The sequence below is a fragment of the Pecten maximus genome, chromosome 1, assembly GCF_902652985.1.
Source record: "Pecten maximus chromosome 1, xPecMax1.1, whole genome shotgun sequence".
NCBI lineage: Eukaryota > Metazoa > Mollusca > Bivalvia > Pectinida > Pectinidae > Pecten > Pecten maximus.
The window spans coordinates 31,678,461-31,693,970 of record NC_047015.1 but is presented as its reverse complement, the minus strand read 5'-3'; the positions used below and the strand labels follow the sequence as shown (position 1 = coordinate 31,693,970).

Sequence of the window (15,510 nt, the reverse complement as noted above, 5' to 3'; positions counted from 1 at the left end):
CGTCAGTATGTACCTGGGATGGAGTGTTGGGTACTATGTACCTGGGATGGAGTGTTGGGTACTATGTACCTGGGATGGAGTGTTGGGTACTAATATTACGTCAGTATGTACCTGGGATGGAATGTTGGGTACTAATATTACGTCAGTATGTACCTGGGATGGAGTGTTGGGCACAAATATTACGTCAGTATGTACCTGGGATGGAGTGTTTGGTACTAATATTACGTCAGTATGTACCTGGGATGGAATGTTGGGTACTAATATTACGTCAGTATGTACCTGGGATGGAGTGTTGGGTACTAATGTTTCGTCAGTATGTACCTAGGAAGGAGTTTTTGGTACTAATATTCGTTAGTATGTACCTGGGACGGAGGGTTGGGTACTAATATTACGTCCGTATGTACCTGGGACGGAGTGTTGGGTACTTATATTACGTCAGTATGTACCTGGGATGAAGTGTTGGGTACTAATATTACGTCAGTATGTACCTGGGACGGAGTGTTGGGTACTAATATTACATCAGTATGTACCTGGGATGGAGTGTTGGGTACTAATATTACGTCAGTATGTACCTGGGATGGAGTGTTGGGTACTAATATTACGTCAGTATGTACCTGGGATGAAGTGTTGGGTACTGATATTTCGTCAGTATGTACCTGGGATGGAGTGTTGGGTACTGATATTACGTCAGTATGTACCTGGGATGGAGTGTTGGGTACTAATATTACGTCAGTATGTACCTAGGATGAAGTGTTGGGTACTGATATTTCGTCAGTATGTACCTGGGATGGAGTGTTGGGTACTGATTACGTCAGTATGTACCTGGGAAGGAGTTTTGGGTACTAATATTCGTCAATATGTACCAGGGATGTAATGCTAGGTACAATCACAGGGGCTCGGTTTCGAGAATTGGAGTCACCTTCCACAACACTTTGAATTAGGAATTCATATGTTTTCTGAAACCTAATACAAATCGGGATTATTGATTTTTTATGCATTGTTATTAAAGGTTTCAGAGTGTATATGAATACGTAATTAGTGTTGTAGTTGTTAACTGATGTCATATGATGCTCAAAATCCCGAAACCGTGCCCCTGTGATTTTAGATGTTACCTACGCTTCCAAAAGACACAGTGTCACGTTTTTGATCAACGGTGCCGAGAATGAAGATCGAGCTAGAAAGTTATCCCTGCCAATTTTCAATGTCTCAGCGGTAACAATGTGTTAAAAAAAACTTTCAACAATAGTATTTAGTAAAAAGAAATGCATAAGGTTTATAGAGTGACGATTTTAAATTTGTTATGCCGTATACGTAAGGATAGCTTTATCATAAGATTGCCAGAAAAGTCGTATTCATATTCACGATTTTCTGTTCTGGACGAAAGATTCTCAGAAATCATTTTACTTATAAATCACAGGGGCTTGGTCCTATATGTGACCTAGAATAAAATATGTTCCGAACACAGGGGCTTGGTTTTGGGATTTTTATTTACACATTACATCACTAAATAACCACAACACTATAAATAACGTATTAATCTACATTCTGAAACCTTATAAAAATCGGGGCTATCGATGTTTATAGTGATGTTGTTATTAACTGATGTCATATGTTGCTCAAAATCCTGAATCGGGCCCCTGTGGATCCGAACCCAGATCATTATAAGTGATCTGGGTGTCAGACTCTGGGGTTATATATTTCATTCTTGGTCACAGGAACATGTCAAGCCCCCGTGACTGTGGGCCGCTGTGGGCCGCTGTGGGCCGATTTCAATGAAACTTCACACAATTATAGAGGACCAAGTGTAGAAGTGCATGCCACTTTCTTTTTCTCAAAATTATGCTTGCTATGGCAACTGGTCACTATATTACTGGGTTATCTTAGTTAGCCTCTAATTAACAATTCCAATTCACCATTGACTCATGCAGATTGCGGGGGTATTAGTCAGCCATCCTGGCGACAGTTCTAGTTATTACACTAGTTGCATAGTTACAACATACCATATTACTATACTTTTTAAATGGAAGATACCCAAAAAAGTTTGTTTAGTATACAGAGTTTTGCATTACAGTACTCCCAGTCATTTGATTTTATAAAATGCAAGGACATGTAAGTTCAACTCGGGCGTAAAAAGATAAATAATGACAAAAAACAACAGCAGGTGTATTATACCCAGTTTATTTATCTTTAATGGTAATCAACTTGTGTTGTGGTCAGAGTCCGCCTAACCCGATATATACACTGGTATACACCGTACACCTCGACGCCTACCAATCCACATAGTACAGCAGGCGACATGTCCACGAGTGGCCCCCACCATAAGGTCTTAGTGCTAGGGGCAGGGATAGCCGGGGTTACCTCCGCCCATTATCTCAAAGAAAATGGAATTACAGATGTCATAGTGTTGGAGGCTAGCCAGAGGTAAGTAGAGCCCTAATTTTAACGCCACGTGACAACGCTCGTACAACTGTGACATTACCCACGTACCACGTGTACATCTTCCAGTTATCCACCAAAGTGCTAATAAACTTATTGATATTTAGTTGTACTTCCAAACTGGTATTCATTCTTATGAAGATATAGTATTTCTAATATCTAATTATTCCATTAACGTCATATTGCATATTGTCTTATAACTCCTCGACACCGTCCGTAATGAGTTACACGTATTGTTTTGTTAGTACACATGTATAGGGCGAACTTGATTTTGTTGTGCCGCTCATGTACAAGTCGTATTAGTTAAACATCCATATTGGTGCTTGAGTAAGTATCATCTGGTAGTAAGTCCGTGCCTACAATGAATAGATTTTTAGTGTATTTTGTGAATATTCCATCATTTCAATTAATTATGATTCATGAAGCTTAATATTTTTGGAACATTATATTTTCCCCTCAATCTGATGGTGGGCTAGTCAAATCGACCCATGTCAGTGGTCCGACGATCCCATGGACCTCTTGTACATTCATGAACGTCGCGGCACAATTATAACTTCATATAGCAGAATCACTATATATAACTTCACGATAAATTAAAATGGAATGAAAATCGATAATGAAAGTCAAATACTTAGTGTAGTTAATTTATTCATATAACATTAATGGCAAATTTACACACACATTATGAGGAATCATAAGTAGTATACCATCTGTGTACAACTACAGCTCGTATATATATGTTGTCTATCCTCTGGTGTTTATATAGAGGGTATGCATTAATATGTTAATATCAGGACTATATATAATACCCAACCCAATACAATGTCATACACGGACTGTAGGTTGTAATACATGGACTGTGGATTGTAATACATGGACCATGGATTGTAATACATGGACCGTGGGTTGTAATACACGGACTGTGGATTGTAATACATGGACCGTGGGTTGTAATACATGGACTGTGGATTGTAATACATGGACCATGGATTGTAATACATGGACTGTGGATTGTAATACACGGACCGTAGGTTGTAATACATGGACCGTAGGTTGTAATATATGGACCGCGGGTTGTAATACATGGACCGTAGGTTGTAATACATGAACCGTAGGTTGTAATACATGGACTGTGGATTGTAATACATGGACTGTGGATTGTAATACACGGACTGTAGGTTGTAATACATGGACCGTGGGTTGTAATACATGGACTGTAGAATGTAATACATGGACCGTGGGTTATAATACATGGACCGTGGGTTGTAAAATATGGACCGCTGGTTGTATTACATGGACTTAGGGTTGTAATACATGGACCGTGGGTTGTAATACATGGACCGTGGGCTGTAATACATGGACCGTGGGTTGTAATACATGGACTGTGGGTTGTAATACATGGACCGTGGGTTGTAATACATGGACCGTGGGCTATAATACATGGACTTAGGGTCGTAATACATGGACCGTGGGTTGTATTACATGGACCGTGGGTTGTAATACATGGACCATGGGTTGTAATACACGGACTGTGGATTGTAATACATGGACTGTGGATTGTAATACATGGACCGTGGGTTGTAATACATGGACCGTGGGTTGTAATACATGGACTGTGGATTGTAATACATGGACCATGGATTGTAATACATGGACTGTGGGCTGTAATACATGGACTGTGGGTCGTAATACACGGACTGTGGATTGTAATACATGGACTGTGGATTGTAATACATGGACCGTGGGTTGTAATACATGGACCGTGGGTTGTAATACATGGACTGTGGATTGTAATACATGGACCATGGATTGTAATACATGGACTGTGGGCTGTAATACATGGACTGTGGGCTGTAATACATGGACCATGGATTGTAATACATGGACCGTGGGTTGTAATACATGGACCATGGGTTGTAATACACGGACTGTGGATTGTAATACATGGACTGTGGATTGTAATACATGGACCGTGGGTTGTAATACATGGACCGTGGGTTGTAATACATGGACTGTGGATTGTAATACATGGACCATGGATTGTAATACATGGACTGTGGGCTGTAATACATGGACTGTGGGCTGTAATACATGGACCATGGATTGTAATACATGGACCGTGGGTTGTAATGCACGGACTGTAGATTGTAATACATGGACCGTAGGTTGTAATACATGGACCGTAGGTTGTAATACATGGACAGTGGGTTGTAATACATGGACAGTGGGCTGTAATACATGGACCATGGGTTGCAATACATGGACCGTGGGTTGTAATACATGGACTGTGGGCTGTAATACATGGACCGTGGGTTGTAATACATGGACCATGGGTTGTAATACATGGACCATGGGTTGTAATACATGGACCGTGGGTTGTAATACATGGACCATGGGTTGTAATACATGGACCATGGGTTGTAATACACGGACTGTGGATTGTAATACATGGACTGTGGATTGTAATACATGGACCGTGGGTTGTAATACATGGACCGTGGGTTGTAATACATGGACTGTGGATTGTAATACATGGACCATGGATTGTAATACATGGACCGTGGGTTGTAATACATGGACTGTGGATTGTAATACATGGACCATGGATTGTAATACATGGACTGTGGGTTGTAATACACGGACTGTAGATTGTAATACATGGACCGTAGGTTGTAATACATGGACAGTGGGCTGTAATACATGGACCATGGGTTGTAATACATGGACCGTGGGTTGTAATACATGGACTGTGGGTTGTAATACATGGACCGTGGGTTGTAATACATGGACCGTGGGTTGTAATACATGGATCGTGGGCTGTAATACATGGACCGTAGGTTGTAATACATGGACCGTAGGTTGTAATACATGGACCGTGGGCTGTAATACATGGACCATGGGTTGTAATACATGGACCGTGGGTTGTGATACATGGACCGTGGGTTGTAATACATGGACCGTGGGTTGTGATACATGGACCGTAGGTTGTGATAGGCCTACATGGACCGTAGGTTGTAATACATGGACCGTAGGATGTAATACATTGACTATGAGTTATAATATATGGATCGTGGTTTTTGGGAACATTTTTGACGAATCCGTCATGAAAAACATGGACATAGCCCGAGTTTTCTCTGGCCCTGTCACCATGTCTGGTGTAGGGGCCCTACACCTGACATGGTGACAGGGCCAGAGGAAACTCGGACTACCGTGGACACAGATATCAGCTTCTTGATAACAAAACTGTCCTGGATGGGGATCGGACTTCGTACCTAGGTTCTTTACCATAATGTTACAGTTATTAGTCTATCTACCGATTGAGTTTTAGCGACCCCTATAAAATCCATCTAAAACTCTCCCTACATATCAGGATACATCCAATGAGAACGCTCCCTGTACTACTACAAAGTATAGACCATACCTCATTCTGATCACATGCAGGTACTCGCCTCGTTTGTCAATATACCAAATATAATATTATATTACCATATGCGTCTGCTTCAGTTTAATATTACTAGAAAAAATAACAGTCCCTTCTCCCAACAAGGTGTAAAACTCGAAAACCCGGAAGTGGGGGAGAGCTTCTATACACTTTGAATTCAAGTTCTCTCTGAATAAATATCAAATGCACACACACTTCAGTAACGTAACGTGGTTTAGAATCCTTAAAAATCAACGCATGCTATTCTACTGTCGTGTGGCAATGACTTAAAGATGAGAATATGAGTCAAAAGCAGTAGTCATAGCCGACGATGCATCGACTGTGGAACGGAAGTAGTCTGCATATTGCAACGCGGTATGCAAGGGGCAATCTGATTGGTCGACAGCTCTGTAAACAATACAAGCTATGTCGATCAGTCAATAGCCTACGTCCGTTCCACAGTCGATGCATCGTCTGGCTTTCGAGTGTTACACCTTGTTGATTATTATTATTCTCTTTATTTCCTCGAAAATGAAGATTTTATAAACAGAATAAATACATAAGTGTATATACAAATACATTTGAATGACATGCATGTAGGAATAATTAAATGTGCATAATTTTTTACAAGTGGAATTAATAATAGACTTGTGCATTATAGTCGATTAGTGGTACTATGTACATAATCTACGATAATATGTCTCTATAAACAGACATTACATTTAAGGTGCATTCGAATATCACCGTAATTATTGATGTATATCCATTCAAACACAGAAAAAAATACTTTAAATGTAGTGACGTCAGTCACGCTACCGGTAATGAGTTTTTGACATTTTTTCAACAGCAACTACTGTTATTCTTCTGAATTCATCAATATCTACTTTACTCAATTCGAAATTAATTGGTCCACCAATTAGGATATGTACAAGTTCTTTATCCGAGAGGGAATGTAGATAGACACTCAACAATAAACCCGTGTCACTAATACATGCGATGGAACACCATAATTGATCTCTCAGATTATCGATGTAACTACAGTCTAATATGATGCAGACGCCTGTGCTATTAGGTGTATTAACAGACAAGGCGAATACCTGTTTCTATTCATGTCAGAGCAATGGCAGACAGGCCGGTTTGTTTTTCGATCATTTTTAAAGGCATTATATAATCACCAGGAAACAATTATTGTCTGCTCTAATAAAGTATCTGTGTACAGGTAGGTTTTTACCTGTACTGTTCTTAAATACAAGACAGTATATACAATGTTATGATTCATGACACGCAGCCAACATGTTGTTTTTGTAGAAATACCATTGTCTCAACTTAGCTTGGACAAGATTTAAGTACAATCTGTTTCACTTTAAACATTATTTGTTGGAATACATATACAATGTACATTACATAGCACAGTTCGATGAAGGATTTGGTAACACGTTTACAGGATCTACACTCACAAGTGAACAATACATATCCAGTGAAAACTACTCTCAAGTTGAATAAATTAATTTAAAAAAAATAGCATTGTTTTGTTTTCGCTGTCATTATCCTTATTAAGGAGATGTTGAGGCTTGTTTTCACCAACTTATTATTTTCGTACCGATAAATAATTACATACCGATTTTCAACATACAAAAATCGTATTTCACGGTGAAAGAAAGTTTCATACATTTTTTTTCGTTTACGTTAAAGGATAAATTGTGTATATCAATCGATTTCCTTAAAAAATCGGCTTTAGTCAAAAGTTCGGCCTTAGTATTAAGTGACGAAGTAGTTAGTAAATAGCTGACGAAAGTGGCAGTTTGTAACATTGACGGAACACAAATTATTATATGTAACAAGGTCCCAATGGGCCCGAATCGCTAACCTGCTATCCAGTGATCCTGTTTAGTTCACCTGTTCCCAGGGTCAAATTGGCTAAAATCTTTAAACGACTTCTTCTCAATAACCAAGAGGCACAGGGACTGGGTATTGGGCCTGTAGCATTCTGGTGTGAAGGACTACCAAGTTTATTCAAATGAATGGCTTTGACTTACATTCATGGTCACAGGGGTCAAAAAGACTATGCTATTTGTCATGTAACATGCTGGGGTAAAGGGCTACTTGTTCAATGAATGGCTTTGACTTTCATTCAATGTCGCAGCGTCAAATAGGCTTAAATATTTGACCGACCCCTTCTCAATAACCAAGAGACCCAGTGAGTTCACATTGAGGCTGTAGCATACCGGTGAAAAGGAATACAAGTTTGTTTAAATGAATGGCCTTGACATACATTCAGGGCTACAGGGGTCAAATAGGCTAAAATATTTAAACAAGTTCCCAATAACCAAGAAACCAATGGACTTGATATTCGGCTTGTAGCATGCTGGGGTGAAGGGCTACCAAGTTTGTTCAAATGAAAGACATTGACCTACAATCAGGGTCACAGGGGTCAAATAGGCTAAACTCTTTAAACCACTTCTTCTTAATAACCAAGAGGCCCAGGGACTTGATATTGGGCATGTAGCATCATTGGGTGAAGGGATACGAAGTGTGTTTAAATGAAAGACATTGGCCTACATTCAAGGTCACATGGGTTAAAGAGCCTAAAATCTTTAAACGACTTCTTCTCATTAACCAAGACTGTACAATTTATTTACTATACAAAATATGCTTGTCGAGGATATGGATAATTTCGATTTAACTAATTATTGTAAGTCACATTTTCTGTAAGACGATGGGTTTTAGGTCCTTATTAAGGTATTTTAAAAGTGTTTAAATGAGGTTTGTTCCTAATTGCTGCTGGTATGGAATTCCATGATTCGACTGTCGAATGTAAAAAGATGTTTTATAATTATTTACTTTAGAATTGACAGGAAATACGTTAGCTTGTCTTGTTATGTAACCATGTAAATCGGAGTGTTGAGAAGAGAGTAAGGATAATCTGGTGCTTTTTGTGAAATATTTTGTGAAACTGAATAATTTCATGTTTTTGTCCTCCTATGTATTTTTTTACGGAAGCGTATTAGGCTCACATTGGAATATGTTTTTGTTTTTTTTGCATGCGACATTATTTTATCTGGCGGCCGCCACATAATTATCTGAGAATGTATTTAAGTGGCGGCCGCCAGATGAAATACTTTCACATGCAAGAAAAACATTCCAATATGAGCCAAATTTTCCCCTGGCATAGGTCTTTATATAACGATGCATCTGAAGCGACACGAATTTAAAAGATATTAAATAATTTTGAACCAAGGTGAAACCCGAACTCGTACAAGAAATGATATCTGTCAGTGTGTTAAGTTTCTGATCAGGACAATCAGGTTAATGAAGTCTGTTGAGCACTTCAAAGACCTATTTATAGTAGCGGTGACCTCAATTTGACACAGCTTGTTGAAATGTAATATTGAACAAGAGATGATGGTTCTGAGTAAGTGTATGACGTTTGAGGAAAATTTAATCATTAATGAAGTCGGTGGGGTCAGAATGTCGAAAATCTATTGATAGTAACAATGGCCTCTTTTTTACCCTAGGTGGTTGAAAAACGAACTCGTATAAGAGATGATGGTTGAGTTTCAGGGGGAATGATCTTTAATGAAGTCGATGGAGCGAGAACGCGGATATTCTATTTATAGTAACAGTAACATCATTTTTTGAACCCAGGTGGTTGAGACGCGAACTCGTACAAGAGTGATGATTATAACTAAGAACCGAGGCGTCCCTTCTCTGCATGTTTTCGTCATGACGTGCGATGTTTAAGAACGTGATTTAGGTTTGACCCCATGCAAGCATTTCACGGGAGCGGATCTGTCTCTGGTATGATAAGTGGAAGATACAGAGAGATTATAAATAGACACCTACACTTTCCCGATTTAAGAAATATTTAGGTCTATTTTGAATTCCAGTTTATAAATATAAACTTCAACAGGTAATCGATTGTTAATACTAGGATAGTTTGAAGAGTTTCATGATAATCTAAGTATCTCGTTTGTTCAGGAGTTATAGAACTTTTTGTAAGACGCACTTTATTAAGTTGAAATTGATTGACCGAAGGAAACGGAGCTCTATTTATAAAAAAAAAATGGTGACCTTAACCCCATGATCTTTAGAACTGAAAACAATTTTCATGCAAGCACTTTCACAAAGGAAGTGATGTGTATGTGTGTGTATAGATTTGGAATAAATTGGTTTAAGGGATCAACCCGTCCCGGAAACTCTTGTATCTATGGACATATACGTATACAATTCTATTATCAGATATGTTGAATAATGTTGATTATAATTGATCACTGTAATCAACTCTATGGCAAATAAGTTAACTATAACATGTAAATGTGGATTATATGTATAAGCAACACTATTTACATGCGTTTGATTGATTGATTGGTGGGACTTCGTGTCCTTGTTCCGGTTATAACCGAGCCTAGGACACCATATTTTCATGTGTTAAATCACCTTTCTCGTTTTAGAATTGGCGGAAGGATACATACGGTAGAATTCGGTAAGAAGGCTTCCGGTGAGAAGGCTATTGTGGAACTTGGCGCTAATTGGATTCATGGCAGGGCTCACAATCCTGTATACAAATGGGCTCTGGAAAAAGGTCTACTTGAACCGTTTGTCCTCCTTGACAGGTAATAATTAAGTGGTGCCATCTCAACACAGAAATTGTATTGATTATCACTGTTAGCGTTCTTATCAATGTATACATTTGATATAGTTTACATTATCTACTCCTCGTAATTATACTATTGTTGTTGATGTTTTCCTGTATTTTCACCAATAGGATGGAGGGTCATTACTACACAGAAGAAGGGAAACGCCTTAACAAGGAACTCGGCAATAAACTATGGGAGAAATTCCTGACATTTGAAGAAGAAACCGGGATATATTTCGACCAAAACATTCAAACAAGCTCTACCATTGCTGATTTCTTTAGAGAACGTCTGGACGCATACATTGCCCAATTTCCGCCAGAAGACGGGGTGGAACTCCGCCTTATGGCTAACACTATGCTGAATTACTTAGGATTTCATATTGGAGACAACTTGAATCTAATGTCGCTACAGTACGATGGGTCCTATGAGGATATACCAGGAGGCGATGTTAAGATTCCGAGAGGTTTCTCGGAAGTCGTTAAAACGTTTACCAATAATTTTGATGTGGACACTGTAAAACTAGGAACAACTGTGACACACATAGATTGGGACCAATCAAAACAAGGATCAGGTCCAGTCAAAGTTTGCTGTAGTTTGATTGGTGGAGAGCAGATAATTTACACATGTGATCATTTAATAGTCACGTGTTCTCTTGGTGTGCTGAAAAAAGCAGTTGAAGATAATTCCCTGTTCAAACCACAGCTTCCGGTAGATAAACAGATGTCTATTAACAAAATGGGGTTTGGGAAAGTGAACAAGATTTTCTTGTATTACGACAAGCCGTTTTGGAAATCCAGTGTGAAACTCGCTTGGTCCGGTGAATATTCTAATGTCGACGAGAAGTCAGAATGGTACAAACGGATTTTTAGCTTTGACGTGGTAATGGACAACCCGACAGTTCTAGTGGCCTGGATTAGCAGCAGTGCCGCGCTTCACATGGAACAACTGCCGGAAGCGGAAGTGAGTAAGTCATGTACCACCATTTTGCGTCAGTTTCTGAATAACCCAGATGTTCCTGAACCTACCAGTATATTAAGGAGTTCTTGGTGCTGTAATCCCCTCACTCTCGGGTCCTATTCATACTTTAACATGGACTCAACTCCATCGGATATCACTACACTGTCAGAACCGCTCTATAACATGGACGGGAAACCAATAGTTCTGTTTGCAGGGGAAGCCACACATCCGCGATGGAATTCTACAACACACGGAGCTCTCGACTCCGGCAAAAGAGAAGCTGACCGACTAACAAAGTATTACAAATCATCGGAAAAGTAGCTTTATACACAGATTGGGACGATATCATCTTTGAGTCACACTATAATTAACGATAGACATTTTAAAAGAAATTATTTAACAGCTATAGATGAGGATCACAACTGTTGTTTTTTTTAATCATGGATATTGTATGTAAACAACCGCTTTTCAGCAGTATAATCATGGATATTGTATGTAAACAACCGCTTTTCAGCAGTATAGTAGTGACAACACACTGTTGTAGGTCGGCAACACAAAGGTAGCACCACACGACCATGGACCCTTCGTCACAACGTACAACACATCTCTCAAGTTCAGCACAACACGACCATGGACCCTTCGACACAACATATAACACATCTCTCAAGTTCGGCACCACACGACCATGGACCCTTCGACACAACATATAACACATCTCTCAAGTTCGGCACCACACGACCATGGACCCTTCGACACAACATATAACACATCTCTCAAGTTCGGCACCACACGACCATGGACCCTTCGACATAACATATAACACATCTCTCAAGTTCGGCACCACACGACCATGGACCCTTCGACACAACATATAACACATCGCTCAAGTTCGGCACCACACGACCATTGACCCTTCGACACAACATATAACACATCTCTCAAGTTCAGCACCACACGACCATGAACCCTTCGACACAACATATAACACATCTCTCAAGTTCTACACTTGATAAAACGTCTACTCCCATTTTATAGAGAACTTGGACGGTCCCAACTTTATATCAATGTTAAAGTTAGAATGTTTTGGTTTTTGGCTAAATTGATAAAAAATCAATCAGAATAAGTTGAGCAACAAAATATTAACAAACAATTATATCATATTATAACTCTTCATAGTTGAAATATCTAAAAAAAAAAAAAAAAAAAATTGAAGAATGTAGCTTATTAGATATATGTAACAGCTTTTCAAGCATAAATTGGCTGAAGAGTACAATGTTTTGTAAACCTAAGGCAATGAAAGTTTTACTTCCTCGAAAGGAACCCGAATTTACAAGTACCAGAACTCCCTCCCTAATTAGCTAAAGCTTACTGTAAATTTAGAACAGGTAATCGAAAAAAACAATCGAAAGTGGTGAATTGTCTCATATACCATGTGAAAATAGAACTTGCACTTTATGTAATTTAAGAGAAATAGGCGACCGAATTCATATTCTATTTAACCGTGACTCAATAGCAAACGAATTTTTTATGAAAGACCAACTACATTTAAATTCCATACATTATTCAATCACCTAACTCAAGATGAACATGAACTTATTTCGTTGGCTACATTTATCATTGATATACATGATATAATTGACAATACTGATGTCCATCCTGTTTTACCATGTATTATTGTTATCCATTTGTTTGTATTCATATCCTCTGCCTTGCACTGATTACGAGAATAAACAATTGTCATTGTTGAAAATTGCATACACAAAGTCGCAACACGCTGTGGAGGATCGCTTGGTACCTATGGGTTTCTCAAACATAAGGAGGTTACTGAATGTGTCAAAGCATAGTAGATGTAACTGGTTATAAGATCATATCATTGTTAACCGACATTATTTGTATAATTGCCTAGTCAGAAATACATCTGTATATCCGTGTATATGTCAAAACATAAGTGGTTTAACTGGAGACATGACAGGTGACTAGCGAGGTGTGATAGTTTGGAGAGACGGTCCGTGTTACCATGAGAACATGTAATGGTTGGTGTTGACATTCGATGATTCATGAAATGATGATTGTTCAGTGACAGAACTTCGATGATGTGATGTTTTTACTGGTGATAATTGGTATAAATATATCTGGTATCTCGTCCTAAGATGTAGCCGAAAAGGCTGAGTAGTGCCTCCTTAATTTTCAATACAACTAACACATCCGGTAAAACTGGTCGAAGCATTTATTGAAGACATGCTATATAATACGATTAAACATTTTGATAATGAACCAAAAGGGTCAATACTATAAATTATATATATATATGTTCGAGGTTGTACAAAAAGTCAGGAATGATTAAGTTATATGGAGGGTTTAAGATACAAATGAGAGTGATGGGCACCAAATGATAACCATGTAGGTGTGAATATTTTAGTCGCCATAGAACACAATACCGGGTATATACTTGTTATCTTTGGCTTGTTATCTGAATTACAACATACTGTTTAACGCCAGATTTTCGTCCGATTAATTTTAGTGGGGAAACGCATTCGGGAATGAAAAGTGCTCGCGAAACTAACATCATTCACTTTTTCAGTATGCTTCGATTCTTTCGTGCCTGTAATATAATATTATAATATCATAAAAAACCAATATTCATCTATATTTATCAACGTATAACAAAATTAATGTATTGAGTAAGATTAATGGGTTATAATGAAGTTTTAAAAAAATCGAGTATATAATACAGATAGATACGTAAATGTATATCGTTGTATATATATGTGTTGATAAAGAGACAAACTATGTAAAACTAAAATTCTACAACAGATGACATTCCATCTGAGTGTGGGAGATACAATACTGTAATTGATATATCTAATATCAAAGACTGTAAGGTAAGCATTAGGTAAACGTTAATGTAGCATACGGTTGATTTGATATTTATATTTAGTGTCCGTACATGTATGTGTCAGAGCGTTAAGAAAACTACACAAATATTCGGTCATGTATCAATACAAAGGTTAATCATATTAACAAAATAAGAAAATACGGTTATAATACCGTTTGAAACTTTAACGTTCAAATGGATCCATTCTTTAATAACCATATACATATGTATAATATTGGTAATATCCATACATAATATTGGTAATAACTATATATAATATTGGTAATAACCACATATATTATTGGTAATAACTATATATATTATTGGTAATAACCATATATAACATTGGTAATAACCATATATATTATTGGTAATAACCATATATAATATTGGTAATAACCATATATATTATTGGTAATAACCATATAGAACATTGGTAATAACCATATATATTATTGGTAATAACCATATATGATATTGGTAATAACCATATATAATATTGGTAATAACCATATAGAACATTGGTAATAACCATATATATTATTGGTAATAACCATATATGATATTGGTAATAACCATATATGATATTGATAATAACCATATATAATATTGGTAATAACCATATATATTATTGGTAATAACCATATTTAATATTGGTAATAACCATATATGATATTGGTAATAACCATATATATTATTGGTAATAACCATATATATTATTGGTAATAACCATATATAACATTGGTAATAACCATATATAATATTGGTAATAACCATATATAATATTGGTAATAACCATATATGATATTGGTAATAACTATATATATTATTGGTAATAACCATATATAATATTTGTAATAACCATACATGATATTGGTAATAACCATATATGATATTGGTAATAACCTTATATAATATTGGTAATAATTTTATGTGATATTGGTAATAATTATATATAATATTGGTACTTTTAACAAGAGACAAATACATCTAATAAAATTAATGAAATATTCTAATGAAAAACATTCGATTTCATACACTGCTTCATTTGCCCCCCTCCATTTCCGTCCTTCCTCATTTTTAGAGATACCTGTTCCCCCGAATGGAAATAATTCGCCACCTATATGTTCTATTTTCTCGTTTCCACTCCCGTCTCTTTCTATGAAATCAAATGTGACTTGTTA

The 15,510-nt window shown here is 37.4% G+C and overlaps 1 protein-coding gene across 1 annotated transcript; it reads left to right on the top strand.

Moving 5' to 3' along the window:
• The first annotated feature begins 2,296 nt into the window (after positions 1-2,296).
• LOC117339092 (spermine oxidase-like) lies at positions 2,297-14,017 on the top strand. Its single transcript, XM_033900509.1, has 3 exons — positions 2,297-2,421; positions 10,309-10,470; positions 10,623-14,017. The coding sequence occupies exons 1-3, from the start codon at positions 2,297-2,299 to the stop codon at positions 11,770-11,772; spliced, it is 1,437 nt and encodes a 478-aa protein (XP_033756400.1). The 3' UTR covers positions 11,773-14,017.
• The last annotated feature ends 1,493 nt before the right edge of the window (positions 14,018-15,510 follow it).